At 48.2% G+C, this 18592-nt stretch overlaps 1 protein-coding gene across 2 annotated transcripts in view; it reads right to left on the bottom strand.

Annotated features, from left to right (window-relative positions):
• Window positions 1-18592, bottom strand: part of dnah7 (dynein, axonemal, heavy chain 7) — a 43989-nt gene that overhangs the window by 12963 nt on the left and 12434 nt on the right. For both annotated transcript variants that reach the window (XM_086124338.1, XM_086124339.1), the window contains exons 22-48: window positions 17819-18031; window positions 17632-17741; window positions 16722-16890; window positions 15861-15963; window positions 15539-15666; window positions 15154-15366; window positions 14745-14843; window positions 13973-14221; window positions 12645-12794; window positions 11410-11592; window positions 10701-10877; window positions 10441-10572; window positions 9350-9571; window positions 8171-8368; window positions 7862-8017; window positions 7612-7780; window positions 7002-7128; window positions 6362-6581; window positions 5652-6278; window positions 4560-4805; window positions 4203-4432; window positions 3658-3988; window positions 3183-3529; window positions 2317-2497; window positions 1998-2183; window positions 1630-1793; window positions 1288-1442 (exon numbers count right to left, since the gene is read on the bottom strand). In XM_086124338.1, coding sequence (XP_085980464.1) covers window positions 1288-1442; window positions 1630-1793; window positions 1998-2183; window positions 2317-2497; window positions 3183-3529; window positions 3658-3988; window positions 4203-4432; window positions 4560-4805; window positions 5652-6278; window positions 6362-6581; window positions 7002-7128; window positions 7612-7780; window positions 7862-8017; window positions 8171-8368; window positions 9350-9571; window positions 10441-10572; window positions 10701-10877; window positions 11410-11592; window positions 12645-12794; window positions 13973-14221; window positions 14745-14843; window positions 15154-15366; window positions 15539-15666; window positions 15861-15963; window positions 16722-16890; window positions 17632-17741; window positions 17819-18031 — 5485 coding nt within the window. The remainder of the gene's footprint in view (window positions 1-1287; window positions 1443-1629; window positions 1794-1997; window positions 2184-2316; window positions 2498-3182; window positions 3530-3657; window positions 3989-4202; window positions 4433-4559; window positions 4806-5651; window positions 6279-6361; window positions 6582-7001; window positions 7129-7611; window positions 7781-7861; window positions 8018-8170; window positions 8369-9349; window positions 9572-10440; window positions 10573-10700; window positions 10878-11409; window positions 11593-12644; window positions 12795-13972; window positions 14222-14744; window positions 14844-15153; window positions 15367-15538; window positions 15667-15860; window positions 15964-16721; window positions 16891-17631; window positions 17742-17818; window positions 18032-18592) is intronic.

Below are 18592 nucleotides of genomic sequence, written 5' to 3'. Positions count from 1 at the left end.
TGCTAAAATCGGATTTCCAATATGAGTTGATTTTCACTTTCCCCCTTCAATAAGAAGTAAAAACAAATAATGACCAGGGCCGAATTAATATGTTTATTTTTTGTCTTTTTTGCCATTAGGCAGAAGAAAATTCCTCTAACCAATGAATCAGCAAATTAAGACAATGTTTTTTGTCCGTTAACACTTCCAACAATGAAGATATGAATTACAAGCAATAAAAAACTGTTAAATCATGATTTTTGCTCTTTTTTTTAAGTTCAACTAAAAATGTGACATCCCAAAAAACTATCTCTTGATTAAATTGGTGAATGAAGTGTGACGATATAACATGAGTCCAAATTGCTTTTGTCTTCACATACGCTCACTCTCCGGTTCCGCTTCCGCAGCTCCTTACCTCGTCGCAACGCCCCAGCTTCATCACGGACACGTTATTATAGACACCTGAACGGTTTTAAATTGTGTATTTTAAAAAAAAAAAAAAAAAAACGCATAAAACCGTCATCTCCTTTAATTTTTTTTCTCATTTCCAAACAATAACAAAACCTCCATCGTGACTATTCTGGTGTCTTTGTATCCTCTCGTAACGCGAAGCCTCGCCTGCGCTCACATTCGTGCGCAATAATGAGAAATCAGCGACGCAAAATAAATTATTACAACCGCTTCCCATCACATGAATATTCATGCGGATCCCGATTAAGTATGATAATGCTGTTCTCATGTCGGGAACATTAACATTATCCATAAATGACGGAATGCCTGGAGGTGACCCGCAAAGCTTTTTAAGCGACAGCGCGGCGGAGAAGTTGATGAGCTTTGCCTCGCTGCTTCAACTAGGGCAACACATCGAGGCTGTTAATATTTTATTGGTGTTTTTTAATAAACACGTGCCACAATAATCATAAAACTGAAAAGGGGAGTCCGGTATTCACGTGAAATGACGACTTGAGTTTTTAAGACTTGTTTTAATTACAGTTCACATAGCTCCTTCCGCTTTCTTCAGCAACTTTTCTATTCTCGGAGTTCTCCGTGTTTACCTCGCGGGGGTCAAACAGCACAATACGTCTTGGCACCAGGCGGCATATTTGGAGCAACCGCCCAAAATAAAAAGTCCTTTATTTTCATGCTACGAGAAGACCGTGGCCTTCAAATTTAGCGTCACGCGAGGAGAAAGGCGCAAAGGAAAATAGCACCGAATTTAAATGGACAGCGGGAGTCGCGGCAGAAGGATGAAAAGAGGAGCGGCGGGTTGCCGAGCGCTGCGAAAGGGCGTCCGTCGCGCTCGCTCACCTGGCGTTCCAAACTGGATGCAGTTCTCCAGGGTGCGAACAAAGCCGGGATCGCTCAGTTTAATGATTGCCAGGCTGTTCGCCTTCTCCATGTTTTTGATCCATTTGTTGGCCTGGCCCTGCGGATCGATCATCAGAGGCCACCGCCTGGCGTTGCTGCGTACGCGCACGCGCGCGCACGGAATGGTAACATATTGAAGATCAATCCCGGAACAACATACGTTAGCATGACCGAATGCGAATCTGAATGCGAACGCGACTACGTCGTCCGCGTATGCGTCGCTTGCTCGACTGGCGACGTGTCACACTTAATGCCACCTGTCACCCGAATGAGGATACGCACGAGATGATGATGCCGTTGTCAATGGAGAAGCTGTCTGTCGGGAGGCCAGCGATGGTCCAGGCCCGAATTTTCACTTGCTCCCCCAGAGAAGTCGTTAGGGTCATGTTGGCTGAGGAGGGAATCTCTTTTTCTTTACATCGTCCTGACCACTCCTCTATCTGCTCCTGGACAATGTGACACACGGACACCATTTAGGCCGCCGCCTCTTATGTCACAGTGCTGTACGCGAAGTCTCCAACTCCGATACACATCTGATCAAGTGCGTTAGTCGTTATTGTCCTCGGAAGGAAGCGCGGCTGTTTAAGTCCCCATAAAGTGAAAATACAAATTGGACACGTGAGTTTCAGGGTGTTGGTGTGTCCGGCCACCTGTCTGAAGCTGGACGTGAACGCTCCCAGGTAAGCCACGATGCCCGCCGAGATGAGGATATCCCCGGTCAGGTTCTCGTAGAGTTTCCCCAGAGTGAGCGCCATTTCGTTCCAGCGCGTCTTCTCCCCGCCCAGGCCGCCAATCAGTTGCGTGGCGCGCTCCAGTTTCTTTTTGCAAAGATCCACCTGGAGGAAAACATTGGCGGGAGTGAGACAACGACAGGAACAGATGAGCGCTCGCCAGGCTAGCTCGAGTGATCCGCTCAGCCCGAGAGCGGAGAAGCCGTTATTTTTACAAGCAGGTGTGGAAATGAAAAACCTGATTCTCCAGTTCAATTTTCTTCTTTTTGTTGGCATCCAGAATCTGATTGAGCTTGGCCACTTCGTCTTGCACTTCTTTGAGGGCGGCCTGCTTCTTCTGCAGGGCCGTCATGGCCACCTCCAGCTCCGACTCGGCCTGGGCCAATTTCTCCTTCTTGGGAGCCACCACCTTGGCCACACTACGGCACACGCGTCTCACGTGTCATTTTCTCACTTTTAAGGTCAATTCAATTCGACCGAGGCCGTAGACGAGCGCGCATCGAGCCGGAGTATGCGCGTGCCAACAATAAGGGACGATTTCTTCCCATGGTCAGTCATCCGGAGTGATACGGAAGTTCAATATTTAAAATGGGGTACCCTCATTCAGATAATCGGGATCATTTCCGAGCCTTTGACCCTTCAGATCAAAGATCAAAGTTTAATCTGAGTGCTAAATCTGAGGTGTCAGGGCCGGACATTATAAACATGAAAGACATTCGGTATTTCAAATGGGGCACACGCAGCGATAATGGGCCTGATTTTGAGCCCGATTCCTTGCTTCAGATCAAAGTTAGCAAAGGCGAGTTTATCGGATGAGTGATTATCCTGCGGTGTGGAGTGCGCTGAGAGCGATCCTTTCTAACAAGCCAGCAATTGTAAACATATTCCTATTAAGTCATTCACTCCCAAAGACGCTTTTAAACGTCTTTTCAGACTTGGTCCAGAATTGGCTGGTACTGAATGAGTTAAGTCTCTCTCATTTAGCACAAGACCGTGATTTATCCAAAGGTAAAAGACAAAACCACGAACGAGTCCAAGGTACAAAAGGCCCGACGGGTTTCCCGAAGCGAGCTTGTTGAACTCACGCAAGTGTGTTGAACGCACCCGTCATACTTGTCCATGGCGCAGACCCACTTGCACAGGCCCTCGGCAGCGGTGGACGCGGTCCGAATCTTCTCGGGTACAAAGTCCGGGTTGCTGATGTACCTTTCCCGGATGACGGCCATGATGTTGGCGGGGATGTTGTCCCTGTCGAAGTCGCGCAAGCTCTGCAGGAACTTGAGGTCGCCCAAGAGCTTTTTGGCGGGACCCCAGTAGTCTTCCACTTTTTTGCCGCTACCGGACGGGTCGGTCACGCGGTCGGCCTTGATCTTTTTCAGAATGCAGATGGCCTCCATGACCAGCTTGACGCCGCTGGGCGGGCTCTTCATGGACTTGACCAAAGTGATGTCCTGGAGACAAAGACGTCATGTCATGCACGCAGGCATCTGGCTCGAATGGAAAATATTTCATTTTCAAGACTCAAACTGTCATTTAGAACGTGCCGGCTCGCGCGGGTGTGAATTTCGCCCGCGCTTACGTTCTGCGTGAGCGTATCCAGCGCCGATAGCGCCGCCTCCAAGATGGGCATGGTGACGGCCAAGTCGGCGTCGCACTCGTCTTTGATGGCCTTGGCGGCCATGGCCTGCTCGTTGGTCACGGCCTCGTCCATCTTCACCACTTTCTCCGTCTCGGCCGCTTCGGCCGACTCGCGCTCCACCTGGACCACCATCTCGTCCACCTTCTTGCACGTCTCGATCAACTGCGGCTGCAGCGCCTCCAGCTCCACCTGCATGGTGGCCACCTGCGACGACGCCGACTCCAGTTTCTCCAGACCCACCACGTAGCGACTTTTCTGCGTCATCACTTCACTGGACACAACCGGACGGGGAGGAGAAGGATCAGTGTGACATGTGACATAATAATACCGCCTTTTTTGTCTAAGTCCCATTATTTATGGACCAAAGTACATTACGGTCTAGAACTTTTTGTTTTGTTTTTCCAAGCGCCTCTCGTTTCAATGGTAGATGCCATCTCTTTTTTCAAAAAGGCAGAGCAGGATATGCTCACGGATTGTGACCTTACGCTCGTTTGGCGTTCAGCAACGTCTTGAAGGTGGAGATGAGCTCCAAATAGGAGGTGGGGGTGACATAGTTGTGCCGTTGGAGCTCGTCCATGAAGCGAGCGGACAGCTGGATGGTGGAGGTGTGGAAAGTCTTGCACATGTCGATGCAGCCCTCCCGGTGCTCGTCCGACATCTCCACGTCCTCCAAGAAGCGACAGGCCACCGCCTGCAGAGCGTCCTCGGGCCACGTCTGGATGGGCGGGGCGCGATATAATTCAGTCATTCGACAAAAGCAAAAACGCAGATGCGCAAGAGTTCAATTGATGCACTAAATAGCGCGCATGAAATCAAGGTCTATTTAACAGGGCAGTGCCGACCTGGAACCAGTTAATGGTGCAGCAGTTGATGAGAGCCGGGAAGCGCCTGAGCCTGTTCCGAAAGGCGTCTCCGATGGGACTCATGGCCAAAACGATGTGCATCTGCGAGCGGCAGCGCTCCACGAACATGTTGAAGAGCGCCAAGTTGCTGCCGTCCGTCTGCTTCTCGCGTTCGCGCTGGCGGTCCAGCACTCGCATTTTCTCAATCACCTCTTGCTTCTCGTCGACTGCAAACAAGTTCGGCACCTGGAAAACCGACCCGGGGGAACAAACCGCATCGACTTGTCAAACATTTTGCTAATTTTGCGGCATGGCGGCGCAAAAAGAAAAACTCTTAACTGCTGCCTTACAACTGCGATCCTGGTGTGCTTACGACAAAACATTTGGAGGAGTCACATAGAATGTGTTCTACGACATTTTTACTTTTCACGGAAGAAGATTGAAGTTGAGCGGCGGTTGGCCCCATTCGTTGGCTGTACGCATGCCTATCCACGACAAAGACTCTCCACGCTTTGCTTTTTCATCCACAGGTACAGTACATGTGGGATTCTAAATATAGTTACCGGTTAAGTAACATTGTAAAACATACGATATATTCTGAACACGCTTGATTGCTGTTGTGAAAGCTTGCGTGCGTTTTCGGTGACAGAGACTCTCTATTACGATCCACATCGTAGAGATTTGTTTGGGTGATGTACACATAAAAATGTTGATATATTATACAAACATAGTAAAGCGTTCCTGCCAGATTGTGAGTGCAGTTTTTTTGATGGTTACAGCTGGCTGCAGCGATGTGTCTGGACCATTTTTATCAATGACAGCATAAGAAATTGGATTCCACCCGTCAGCGAAAATATCCGTAATTGGTAAGGCTTGGTGGCGGGCCACCTGAGTCTCGCTTCTAACCGAAACGTATAATCCTGTTGGGAAAGCTCATGCGATATGACCAGGTGGCATTTTTGATTGGCCGCTCCATCGGCAATTCTGTGACATCATTTGGCTGCAATTGGAATCGCCGCAAAACCAGGGGCCGACGGCCATCCGCTGAGGCGGCTTCGAGCCCTAACCCTGACATGAACCCCTTTCACTGACCTCGCCCGTGTTCAGCATGTTCCCAATGTCCTCCAGGAAGGACTCCATTTTGATCTGGGTGTCGGTGAAGAGGAAGACGCCGTGAGCTTCGCCCGACGTGGACCTGGTCATGATCAGCTTCAGGTCGTCATGCCACTCCACCATGCCGTAGGTCTTGGAGATCTCCACCTGGAAGAGCTCCGCCTCGGCCATGTGGGCCGCCAAGCGGGTCAGGGACTGCCGCCCGCTGCCGCCCACGCCCACCAGAAGGGCGTGTCCGCTGGGTTGCTTGAGGATGCGGGAGATGCGGGAGACGTGCTCAATGGCGAAGCGGAACAGCACCAGGTTCATGGGCGCCTTGCTGATGGTGTTGTACTCGTCCAGGTGCGACTCCACCACTTGCCGCAGCTGATCCAGGTCCAGCACCTCGCGGTAGCTGCGGTCGTCGCCCTTGGGGTCGTGGAAGTCGCAGAACATCAGGCTGCGCAGGTCGTCCTCGGTGACCTCTCCATCCTGGTCCTGGTCCAGATTCTGGAAGAGCTGATGGAAGTTCACCTCCATGTGACCTTTGAACACCTCATGCAAATGGCTCACGAGCCACGAGCGATCCGAGTCTTGGACAAGACGATCGTAGTACACCCTCAGGACCTGAAGGACGACCGCGGTGGATGAGGGAAACAGATATGGCCACTTGCAAACTTTTGATCTTCCGTTTTCCGGTCATGTCCCACCTCGTGCACCCAGAGTCGTTTGATGATGGACGGATCCTCTGCGGTTTCGGGGCGCGACAAGCAGATGCCCTGGATGACGCGAGAAATGTCACGGAGGTTGAACAAGTAGTGGGACTTTTGAGGGGTGGGCAGGAGGTTTTTGGTGGCTTCCTTGTACACGGACATGGTGCCCCTCACAATCTGAGCGGTCAGCGTCGCAAATGGCTTCGGGAAAGAAAACCTAAAAAGGGAAACATTGGCAAATTGCTTGAAGCTTGCTAGTGCAATCAGAACACACGACTCCAGTCCCAAAGGCTTTCGGGTGGCTCCCAGTCAGTCGGCTGCAGAATACGTTTTAAAATTCTGCTACTGGTCTATAATTCCCTGAATGGTTTGAGAAATGTTGACTGAATAGAAACCCATTTAGTTCAACGCAAACATGGTGAAGCAGCATTTCGTGGTTATGCTGCACACAAATGGAACGAGCTGGCAAGAGAAGTGAAGTCGGCCGTGAGTGCCAATGCCAGGTTTTTCTCCCCGAACATACCTTTGATTGAGGTCTTTGAAAAACATTTCCCATCAATTTCACTAGACTAGTCTTTTAGTCATTTCGGACTTTTCATTTCTTCTTTCATTCGCTTTGAAATGTGTGTGTAGTTACCGTATGGCAAAATGCCAGTGTATGATCCTGGAGAATATGGTATACATGGTCTTCTCATCAAAATCGTTAATGGTAAGCATGTTGAAGTGGCGCAGGTAACGCGGCGTCACAGGATTTCGCCCTCCGCCTGGGGAACGAGATAACAAGGAGTCAAAGCTGCAACGTCAATTGAGAATTATCGTTCACTTTGAATATTTCACCCATTCTCCGCCTTTTTTTTCCCTCAACGCACTGAAAGCGTTCCGACTTGTAACTGCTCAGTTTATTCATGACACACACACACACACACACAGAACGTGCCGCCAATTGTCACATTTTTCAGGATTCCACATCACCGTGATAACAAGGAATTTCAAATTGTTCAGCTCATTCAGGACAACGCAGTGAACTCGTTATCACATTCCACCAATTTCGACACTGAAGGCTTTCGGGCTTCAAACTGTTCCGCAATTTCAGGACGTCCTTCGAACTTTTTTTTTCCCCCCTACATTCGAAAATTTGTAAGGAAATTCGTAATTAGTATTCCACATTTTTTCCGTGAGAGCGTGACATACGATACCACCGCCTCCTCCTGCCACGTTTCTCAGTGGATTCAACATGTACTACTCACCAGGCGGGCCCATGGCACACATGACCTGAATATCCACCAGCTTAATCATGGCGCAGTCCTTCAGGTCGTACCAGTTCCAGTGGTCCAGCCACTGGCGCAGCAGTTCCACGGGGGGCTGGGCGCCGTACACTTCCCTGGCAGGCATGTTCACGTCATCCACAAATACCACCTGATTCAAAAACACACCTCACCACAGTAAATGACAGCAGCGGGTTTACTTGCAATGCCCGATGTGTCGGCCAACTCGTACCATTTTCTGCCCCATGGGAGGACCAAAGACTCCTTTGCGCCGCTTGTCCAGCTTGGACATGATAATATTTTGAGTCTGGGCGGCTGTGGTCTGGGCTGAGAAATTGATAAACAACGGGTTGTACACCTCCTTGTCCACATGATTCAGCAGGAAGTCCTGCAGGGAAAGTCAACATTCACAACAAATAGGCACACAAACGACAAATAAAACAAGACAGGCCGTGTTATGCACACAAAAATAAATATAAAAATAGGAACGTACGTTGTTGCATGACCCGAGCGGCAGTCGCGTAATTGAGACGGCACTTACGGTGATGTAAACACTCTTGCCGGTACCGGTGGGGCCGATGAAGATGGTGGGCTTCTGGTTGGTGACCAGGAGCTTCATGAGCGCCATGTAGCGCACCGTGTTCTCCGTGGGCACGATGATCTCGTTAAACTCCATGTCCTTGGACAGCGGGGGGGCGCCCTTCAGCTCCTCCGTCCATGGCTCCCATCTACCCGGGCCCTGAAGGAGTTTGGGGGAAGGCCGTTCATTTCTCATCACCTTTGTGGACAATGTGCACATTGATCGGTTGCGAAGACACGCCCAAGATGCTGGCGCCGCATTGAGCGCAAAGCCTCCTTTCCATCTGTCGTCAAGAACGGCAACAAGTAGAGTAGTCGTCTCATTGAGACATTTTTGTTTGTTTTCATTGCCTTTTTTTTTTAGTTGAGTACTTTTTTTATGAACGATAAGATTTATGTTCGCAATTTCAATAGATTCAAATATCGAATAATAACGTGAAAATGTATTGATGGAACCTGCTGTTACATCAACCAATGCAGAGTTTGAAAATCCAGAATTTTCTTCTTTTTTTTTTTTTCAAGTCAGCTTTTCCTGCTGTGCTTATTTATTTATTTGTCTCTTCATTATACTTCATAAAAACTGGTTTGTATATTTGCATAACATAACTATTCCAAATAGAATTGGCTTGTAGTCCAGATGGGACAACATTTTCAATGTTTTTATTAACTTTCTGTTGTGTTGAGGGTCAAATTTACAAGGTGATTAAAAACGAATTGACATCAAAGCAAAATGGAAGCTATTCTGCTGGCCCGACTTTGTTCCCTCCTCATTTAACTCATTCACTCCCAAAGACGTTTTTAAACGTCTTTTCAGGCTTGGTATAGAATTGGTTGGTACCGAATGAGTTAATGAATATGTGTATTTATTTTGGCTAATTATTAAAAGGATTTCTAAATTGTTTTCCTGTTTTCAACCCATGTTTTTAATATTATGGTGTGTTATTTTTACACAGACAAATATATATTTCAAAAATTTATTTTCTTGTGTGTATTATTTTAAAATGTGTGGTTTTTTTTTTTTTTAATTTTACAGCATTGATGCATGAGCACTTTCGGTTTGCCTAACAAATGAACCCAACAGGAGCGTTGGTCAGTTTCCTCGATACGTTCCTTCGAGCGTCTCCGGCGAAGGAAGACCGACCTCTTTAATGAACCGGTACTGGTAGACCGTGTCCTCGGTCGGCAACGGCACCGTCAGCTGCTTTTCGGGCGGCCCCACGGTGGTCAGGATGGCGTGGGACGAGCGCGTCTCCTCGCTAAGCGGACCGCTCAGTATCTCCCTGACCATGTGGTCGAATTTCAGGCGGCCTGCATCGTTGCAGCTGGCGCCCACCGACCAAACCAGGCAGAAGACGAAGATGCCCTGTGTCAGATGTTGCACTTAACGATTAAGTCCGCTTGAATAATGTGAAAATTATCACATTAAAATATCCACTGGAAGTATTGCTCCATTCCAGATAGCCAATAACCAGACTACCGTTGTGTTTAAGACTATTCCACAAATAATTGAGCAACCACGACACAAAACACTGCAGAATTGACTTCCAAAGTTCCATAATGGAGTCAAAGTTTGCCATCATTGTTCAAATGAGTGCACTGTAGTCCTAATATCGGATAAATGTTCAGAGCAGTCATTAAAGCGTACAACCGGCGGAGACGTTTTCGTTGTACGGAGGGAAAAGAACAGCGGGAATTCTGTGGTAATTGCAAATTACAGTCCCATGGCAGTTTGTGCCGTTAAAGGGTTGATTAATTGACGATTATCATAACCATGACCAGCTGGGGAGCACGGAGACAAAGTTGATTGGCTTTTTACACTGACATGCTCCATGGGGGGGGAAACGAAAGCAGTGGTTGAAAGACACGAGACCGGGGCAAAAAAAAAAAAAAAAAAAAAAACACGCAGGGAGTGCAAGAAAGGGCAAAATGGCAACTCAAAGTGCACCTGTACTGACAATGAATACAACATGGCAGTTAACAGAAAAGCTGCTTTCGCTTGGAATAGCCGTTTTCTTTCTGTAATGAATCTTCCAATAAATGCATCTCGTTTTCAGGTGCTTTGCTTGAAATGTATTACTGTAGGGCACCTGAAATTTCAGCTAAAGTGAGATGAATGTGAGCTTGCGATGGATCTTGCGATTAAAGGCCAGACAAATAAACATTAGAGCTAAATTGTTGAACAGCGCACACACAAAGGTGCACGCAGGCGTGTCAATCTTGGGACATACGAACCTCCAGCCAAGAGCAGACGTCATTGTCATTTATGCGCTTCATCGCAGCGGCGTCGTGAAACTCTGCCATCATGCAGTCCATCAAATTCATCAGAGATTTGACCAGGTTGCTGTCGGATGTCGGCGACAACTCCTGAAAGAACGGAAATGGAAAAAGCAGCCGTCGTTGGATGACGCCGCGCCAGGAGGGGGCGGGGCTCCGAAAACAAAGCAAGCTTAGCTGACTACTACAATGGAGTCAAGGTCCCCAGTTTACGGCACCGTTGTGGCTTTGCGAATCAGCTCCAGGCAGGCTGGCAGCACGCGTTCGAAAAGGCCTCCGATGAGCTCTTTGTGGGCCGCCGTGACCGTGCCGGGCAGGACGTTGAACCAGGACAGCATGAGAGGATGCCAGCCCAGCATGTGCGGCTCCATGTAGATCATTCCACAACGGGACACCTGCAAACATCAAGCGTTTGTTTGCCTTTCTGTTGAATTCTTTCTGGGATGTGTGTTCTGCTGATATGAGCGCAGAAAAAAAAAAAAACAACAACAACATATGTGCAGTAATGGGCGGCCCGGTAGTCCAGTGGTTAGCACGTCGACTTCACAGTGCAGAGGTACCGGGTTCGATTCCAGCTCCGGCCTCCCTGTGCGGAGTTTGCATGTTCTCCCCGGGCCTGCGTGGGTTTTCTCCGGGTACTCCGGTTTCCTCCCACATTCCAAAAACATGCATGGCAGGCTGATTGAACTCTCTAAAATTGTCCCTAGGTGTGAATGTGAGCGTGGATGGTTGTTTGTCTCTGTGTGTGCCCTGCGATTGGCTGGCAACCGATTCAGGGTGTCCCCCGCCTACTGCCCGTAGACGGCTGGGATAGGCTCCAGAACCCCCCCCCCCCCCCCCCCCCGCGACCCTAGTGAGGATTAAGCGGTTCGGAAAATGGATGGATGGATGGATGTGCAGTAATTATGAAAAAGGTCTCTCTCTCACGGTAGCCGGAGATGCGACTTCCAGGTCCATGGGTTCGAAGATGAGGCTCATCTGCGGGGACATCTGAATGATTTCGCCGCTCATCAGACATAGCTTCTTGTTGTCGTCCAGCACCGTGTTCATGTTCTCGATCCACACGGCATCCACCGGCCCGTCAAAGATCAGCCACTTTCTGTCGGGGGTCTGGCGACCGTGAAAAACGGTGGGACAACGTATCACGTGCATTGCTCTCCGTCAGTCAAAAGTTAAGGACCGGACGGGTTGTGTTTAGTGAGGTCGTGGACAATAAAACAGTCTCGGCAGCTTTTAGTGCTCTCGAAACAAATGTATTCCGAGTGACGGCACCCTTCACCTTTTTTAACTAAGCTTGCAGCACATGTCAAGCGGCTTGGCGAGTTGGATGTGTTTTATTTTCTTGAAATTTAAAAACAGATAACCGTGTTTTGAGATCGCGAACTGTTCCAAAAGTGTTCCGGACATGTGGCACAGTCGTGTGCTTGCTTATATCGTATATATTGTGTTTTTTAATCGTATTGATGCTAACTATGCACAATGGTGGCGCGATTAAGTCGATAAACCCTCACCGAAGGCCCAAGTAGCAAATGCATGGCCTGGCACTGGATCAACTGTGAAAAGAAATTGAAGAAGCAAGCGAGCTCACACAGCCCTCCTACGAGGGTTAAAACACACAGATTTTATTGGTAACGTATTAATGGAGATTTAAAGTTTCCAAAAAGAGACTCGGAGAGCTCAAGAGGAGCCGACTGTATTTTCCACTAAATCCTTTAATCCTTCGCGCATATTGAATCAACGTCTTTCCGTTGTTTGAAGGTCAGAAAAGAAAGGAGAGTCACAAGTGGCGGTGGCATAAGAAAGTTCGACGGACGCATTTCGTTAAGTCCCATGCAATCTTCACACACAAGTTAGCTGATAAATCGGGTGGCGGATGGCATCTTGATTTGTGCTCATCAAAAAGACAACAGAAGACTGCTCACCTGAAGCCATCTAGTGTGTGTGTGTGGGGGGGGGGGGGGGGGGGTGCTGGAATAGACGGGAAGTTTTGTCATCGCAAGCGAACACGCACGCTGCTGCTCACTTGAAATACGGTCAAACTCGAAATATTGCGCAGCAACATCGCAATTGAAACCTTCAAGGCAGACCACTCGTCACCGTCCATGTGAGCAGATGCGGGAAGTGGATGTGATAACCAGTGCGCGTTAGAAGAACCGTCTTACCTGCGAGGAGGCAAAGTTTCTGTAGCTGACAGCCAGGATGCCGTCGGACCATTCGTGGGAAACCGGGTCGAACTGACCGTACAGTTGTCCCATGGTGATGGATTTAGGATTGATAACTGTGATCTGCACTTCGTTTTCCTCCATCAGGCCCTGCGGTCACACGGGTCCAAAAAAAAAAAAAAATGGGTGTTTTCCAGGGCGACTGGAACGGATTAACAGCATTTCAATATGTCTTCATAAGGAACAATGACTTGATACATTTGACAATAAAGTTTATCCAATGCAATACTCAAATGAGTAGATTAAGATAGGAGCTTGGTCATGGAATGAAATCAATTGCAAATGGGGCTTTTTAACTTTTGTCGTAGGTTTGACGTCAGGATGACCACCTGCTTGACACAAAAAAAAAAAAAAAAATCCAGGATGAGAAGCCAAAAGAGCAACACAGTAGACAACATTTCAAGGCCATGATAGAACACGTTCCACAAAGAGAAGAGAAAATGTATTTTGCGGGGGTGAGGGAGGGAGGGGGGGGGGGCGCATTTGTTTGTTTTTGACACGATAAGTGGCTGCGCGGCGAAGAGGAAGACAGTGATGAATGCGGCTTTCCCTGACGTTCTATCAGCGGGCCTTCACGTGTCTCCTCGCCGGGCTGCAACTCAGCCATGTCAACACAACTCGCCAGTTGATCGCGATGGCAAACGCAACAACTTTGACAAATTGGATGGACGTATTTACGAGGTATTGAGCACAAAACAATTTGATTAGATTTTTTTTGGGGGGGAGCGAGCAAGCGTTGAAGGTTTTCCTGATAAACAGGCAATCAAAAACTATTCGTGAAGATGGTCTTGACAAATCGGCCGGGTTACGGCAGTGGAATACATGAGTCGAAATCTGAGGATGAGAAGGGAAAAGCAACCAAGCGAGCGGTGAAGGCATTTACATCAGCTATTGATCAACACTTTGTGACATGTCAAAAGTCACAAAAAAAAAAAAAAAAAGGGGGAAGGTCGAAAGCACACGTCAGGCCTCACTTGCCCTCTGCCAGAACATCTTTACTGACAACTCTATGAATCACCACAGTCAGCCATTTGTTGCCTCTGGCCTGCAGTCAGATAGGGGGATCGCACTCCTAAGCCTCCATGTTAACTTGACTTTTTGTTTCTGTACTTCAGTATTCATTTTTTAACTTGTATCTAAGCAAAGGAGTCGAATCAACATTGCTCCTTTCACCGGAGACTTTTTTTTTTTTTTTTTGGATCAAGTATCTGTACTTCTACTAAATGTCCAAAGTGCGAGTACATTTTCCAGCTCGGCGGCCACCCTACCTTTACGCAGACGTCGCGAAGGGCCGCCGAGAGCACGCGGTAGGCGCAGGTCTTGCCCCCGAAGGGTTCGCCCACCAACATGAATCCGTGCCTCACGATCATCATCTCGTACACTTGCAGGATCTTCTCGATGAAGAAGTCGGTGACTTGCAGGTTCATGATGTCGCAGTTTTCCTTGACGGCTTCCAGCAAAGTGCTGTAGTCTCGTTTCGGGAGCGTGACGCCGGGGAAAAGGTCCGACGTGATACCCTGGACGGAAAGACAAAAACCGGAAGACTAGTGTATTTGAGATATACGACATACACCAACTCTCAAGCGATTCAATAGAATGGACACCTTTTATTGTCATTGTATGGACACATACTGGACAATGAAATCGGGACGTAGTAAACATACAACCTATTTGGTTTCAAACCAGAAGCTCCCAGACTGTAGCTTGGGGGTGCGCTAAATAATTTATACCATTTGAAAAAGTACCTGCCTACTGTACATTCGCGGTCTGGTGTCAAATAAAGCAGTTGCGACTCCACCATTTGCTATTCGCTAACCCGTCTATGGCTTGCCATGATGTGTTAGCATTAGCATTAAGCCAGCGAACCCATTAGATATCCCTGCAAGACTAAAATATCTCCTTTCTAACAATAGGCAGATTGTGGTACAACAGGACATTTTCAACAAAAGGTTTTCAAGAATAAACTTCTTTTTTTTTTTTTTTGGAGTGGAGCAATGATGGAGTTTTATTTGTTTTGGGTTTGTTTGTTTTTTTACATACCCCAAACAGTTGGAGGTCCTGGGCCAGAAACTTTGGAAGATTCACATCAATAATGGATCTGAGTAGCAAAGTGTCTTCGTTCTCGTCCGGAAACGCAAGCTGCAGTGCAAAAAAAAAAAAATTAAAAAAAAATCAGCAGCCTACAATGCATGTCACATGACTGGCGATCCATTCATTTTGCCCACATCAGCCTAAATTGGAAGCACATATCCCCGCTTGTTTGTAGATGGGCAACACTAAATTGTCAAGCTTTTTCTGCTGGAATCTCAAATGTGACCTTCATTGTGAGGGTTTCACATGAAAAAAGGTGCAGGGGCCAGTTTCAAGCTTTAGTTTTTTTAACACACTGCCAATCAAATAAATGCAACAAATTGTGTTTGCTATTAATAATGGGCGTGACCGCGCCTACCTTGAGGTTTCCTGCGGCAGTCAGCACGGACTTGACGGCCCTCATCCCGTAATCGTAGTGATGCTGCGACGAAAGCTGCTCCGAGCACAGGCGATAGGTCGCCACAATCTTCACCGAGAGGGGCCGCGCGGTCACAAAGCCGCACGAGTAGAGCACGATCTCCGCGATCAAGGCGTAGTCCGGCACCATCATGGCCACGGTCCTGAACAGCGCCTGATTGCCATCGATATGTGTGATTGAATGTTTGTCCCGTTCGACACGTGGCTGACGAGTGACCGAGGCTCTTTGGCTCACAATTTTAGATCGCAACGTGACAATCAACCCTGCGGTGGCCCCTTAAATTGGTAAGTTCGGGGCCTCGCGAGTCCTGGGTAGCAGCAGATACCTTGAGATTGTCCGGAAGCTCGGAACGCCCAGCGTAACCGGGGTTCATGGTGATGAACACGGCACAGGACGGGTCCAGGGACAGTTCTGTTCCTTCGAACATCAGCAGCTTGGCATGGGCGGCGATTCCTGAAGTGTGGCAGTGACACAGCGGTTCGTGACCATCTCGATACGTCGATAACGCACAAGAGGAATGCTTCTCAACCTAACCTCTGTTCGTCACTGAAAAACTCAACTTCCGTTTTGGAGTAAGGATGGAATCTCACAAAGGAGACTTTTTGAATTTTGAGTGGGGAAATGATTGACATATGAAACAAACCAACCTCTCTGTATCGTGAGGATCTGCTGAGCCACCACGGACAGCACTTCCAAGTCAATTCTGTTAAACTCGTCAAAGCAGGCCCAGGCTCCACAAGACAAAAGGCCCTGGTCACAATATCAATATCATATCAATATCATACATGTCAGAGAAATTTGAAGGACGCATACGTTATTATTGTTTTTCTTTCACAATTTACAACACTTCAGAGATGTATTCCTATTTCTGTCTTTCTGAAATGAGCCTGTGTGTGTGTGTGTGTGTGTGTGTCGACAGGGAAATTCTTGGCCAATGGGGAATCAGGCTTTTGTTACCATGACAACCGGGTGCCGGCCTGGGCTTTGAGACTCCAGCAGCTTTGACTTGAGAAAGCAGAGCCCACAATGTGGAAGGAGGGAAACTAGCGCATGTCAAGATGATGAAAGCATTTTCACCCAAGGGGGCAGCACTTTAGAAGCTAACGCTTTTGCATCCAGGAAAACCAGATGCAGCTCTGCTTACCTAATGAACCTGAAAGGGGAGAGCTTCTGACAGGCCGTGACCTGAAAATAACAGATCTTTGCCAACCTGGCTACTAAATCATGGGGAACTTGGAACGGGGGCACTATTATGCAAATTGCAACAATACAGCTCAGCAAAAGAGAATGGCTCTTTGCCAGACCTTTTTTTTTTTTTTTTTTTTTAGAAATAGGCAGCTCAAAGAAGATGGATTTAACTGTTTGATTTTATATGTGGTAGGTGAGCAGGGACTCCAGCTCTAGAGATGCAACTACAGAATTTGGATCAAGGCCATGCAAGAGTACATTTTCCATATTATGTCCTTTTCAAATATGTACATAGAACAACATGAGAAACGTGTACTCACTTTAAAGAATTTTCCTAGCGCGATGTAGTCGAGTCCATCGGAGCAGTTGAAGACCACACACTGCTTGGCGACAGCCTTGGCCAAGTCTTTGGTGGTTTCCGTTTTTCCTGTGCCCGCCGGGCCCTCTGGGGCTCCACCCAAATGGAGATGGAGGGCACCAAACAAGGTGCTGAACGAAAAGGTGAATTGAGTCAATGTGATAAAAAAGCCAATGTTGTCTTCCTCACAAGTTTGTTCAAGCTCTGCCCCTTGCGCGGCTGACAGTTTACAGTTTTGTCTTTGAAGAAATGGCTAACATGAGCCTCAAATAGCCGCTTCCCACCAAAACGGCAGACTTGCTGTGTTTTTGCAGCCGTGCCTTCTTGAGACATTTTTATGGGTCTGATCATGACATCCATGCCTACCCGATGTCTTGACGTTAAGGTGAACTAGCTTCAGAAGCTAAATCAGAAGCTACTGAGCCAGCCTCGGTGGGCCACGCAACCCCTACCAAAGGCTTGGTTGGCTTGCCGCGTCTTTTCAGGCATGGGTTCTTTGAACTTTTTCGTGGGTGTACTCATGAAATCCATGGATACCAAATTTCATATTGCCCATCGGCGTCGGGGCTGAATTTGAAAAGAATTCTGAGGTCGTGCTAGTGTGCCAATAAGGAGAGCGGGGAAACCCAAGTCCTCCTCTTGAGCCCCCATCCAACCTGCTTCAGATGTCTCCATCCTCCAACTCACCAGATTCAAACGATCAGCTGATCATCAAGCTTTGCAAAAGCCTGATAGCGATCCTGCTCGTTTGAATCGGCTGTGTTGAAAGAGGACGCCGTCTAAAACTAGGGCTCGGCTGGGGCGCTCGAGGACCGGACTTGGGCAGCTCCGTCACAGAGGGATTGTCTAGTAAAAGAAGGTGGCGGCTTTACCGGTAGCAGCGGTCAGTCAGCGGGGTAATGACCAGACGAGGGGTGTTGCCCAGGTATTCGTAACCATACGGCAAACCTGCATTGATCATCTTTGTCTGCAGATCATTTTCCTGCACAACGTAGCACAAGTCAGCCCACTGGGTGTTTCTGGACATTTACGATTTTCAAAAATGAACGCGTTACGTACCACCCAGTAGTAGCGCAGCTGGCTGAGCCACAAAAAGTCGTGCTCGTCGCTGATCCCCTTTTGCACCAGCAAGGCCAGCACATCGCGGGCGTGGACGTCGAGGACCACGAGAGCTCCCAGAGTGACTCGGTTCTGTTTGGACAGCTTGCCCCGCACCAGCTCCACGATGTCGTCAATTTGTCGGTTATTTTGAGCCAGGTAGGCGTCCAGGGCCTGAGGAGACGGTCAAGACTAAGCCGAGACGTGACGTGACGTCAGACCGTGTGAAGTCATATCCTGAGTTCAGCTGCCGCTAATTTGTCCGTAACCGTCAAGATGCTCTCGCGAATGAACCAATAGTTGGGATAAATAAGAAGAAACGTCAATCGAGGATGCATCTGGAGCTTTCCTTCTCTTCATGCCGTTAACCGTCTCGCTGCACAAAGCGGAGAGCATGCTGCCAGGGGCCGAATAGCAAAAATTGCAGGCAAATGTGACAAGTGTAACCAGTTACAAAGGGAGAAATAATCTTCTGATCCCACGCTGCTCACATACAAAGACATTTCCAATTGCCATGCTTGTTTACCGATTCCCGTAAAAAGTCGTCGCGTGTCGTGCATTTTATTGAGTGAATTATTTCATCTGCGACAGCTCAGCGAGAATTGTGGCTCCCGCAAATTGGCTGGTGCCCAAGTGGCACGAGACAAGCAAGACTTTTCATCGGATCCTTTCAAGTTTGCCGCCGAACATCCAACTGCCTCAAGAGAGTTCCGGCGCTCCGATGAAAAACAAAGT

This window comes from Hippocampus guttulatus, chromosome 11 (genome assembly GCF_054856545.1).
Source record: "Hippocampus guttulatus isolate MCC_2025c chromosome 11, RoL_Hgut_1.0, whole genome shotgun sequence".
Lineage (NCBI taxonomy): Eukaryota > Metazoa > Chordata > Actinopteri > Syngnathiformes > Syngnathidae > Hippocampus > Hippocampus guttulatus.
The sequence above is the reverse complement of the archived record's forward strand: the minus strand, read 5'-3'. Positions and strand labels throughout refer to the sequence as shown.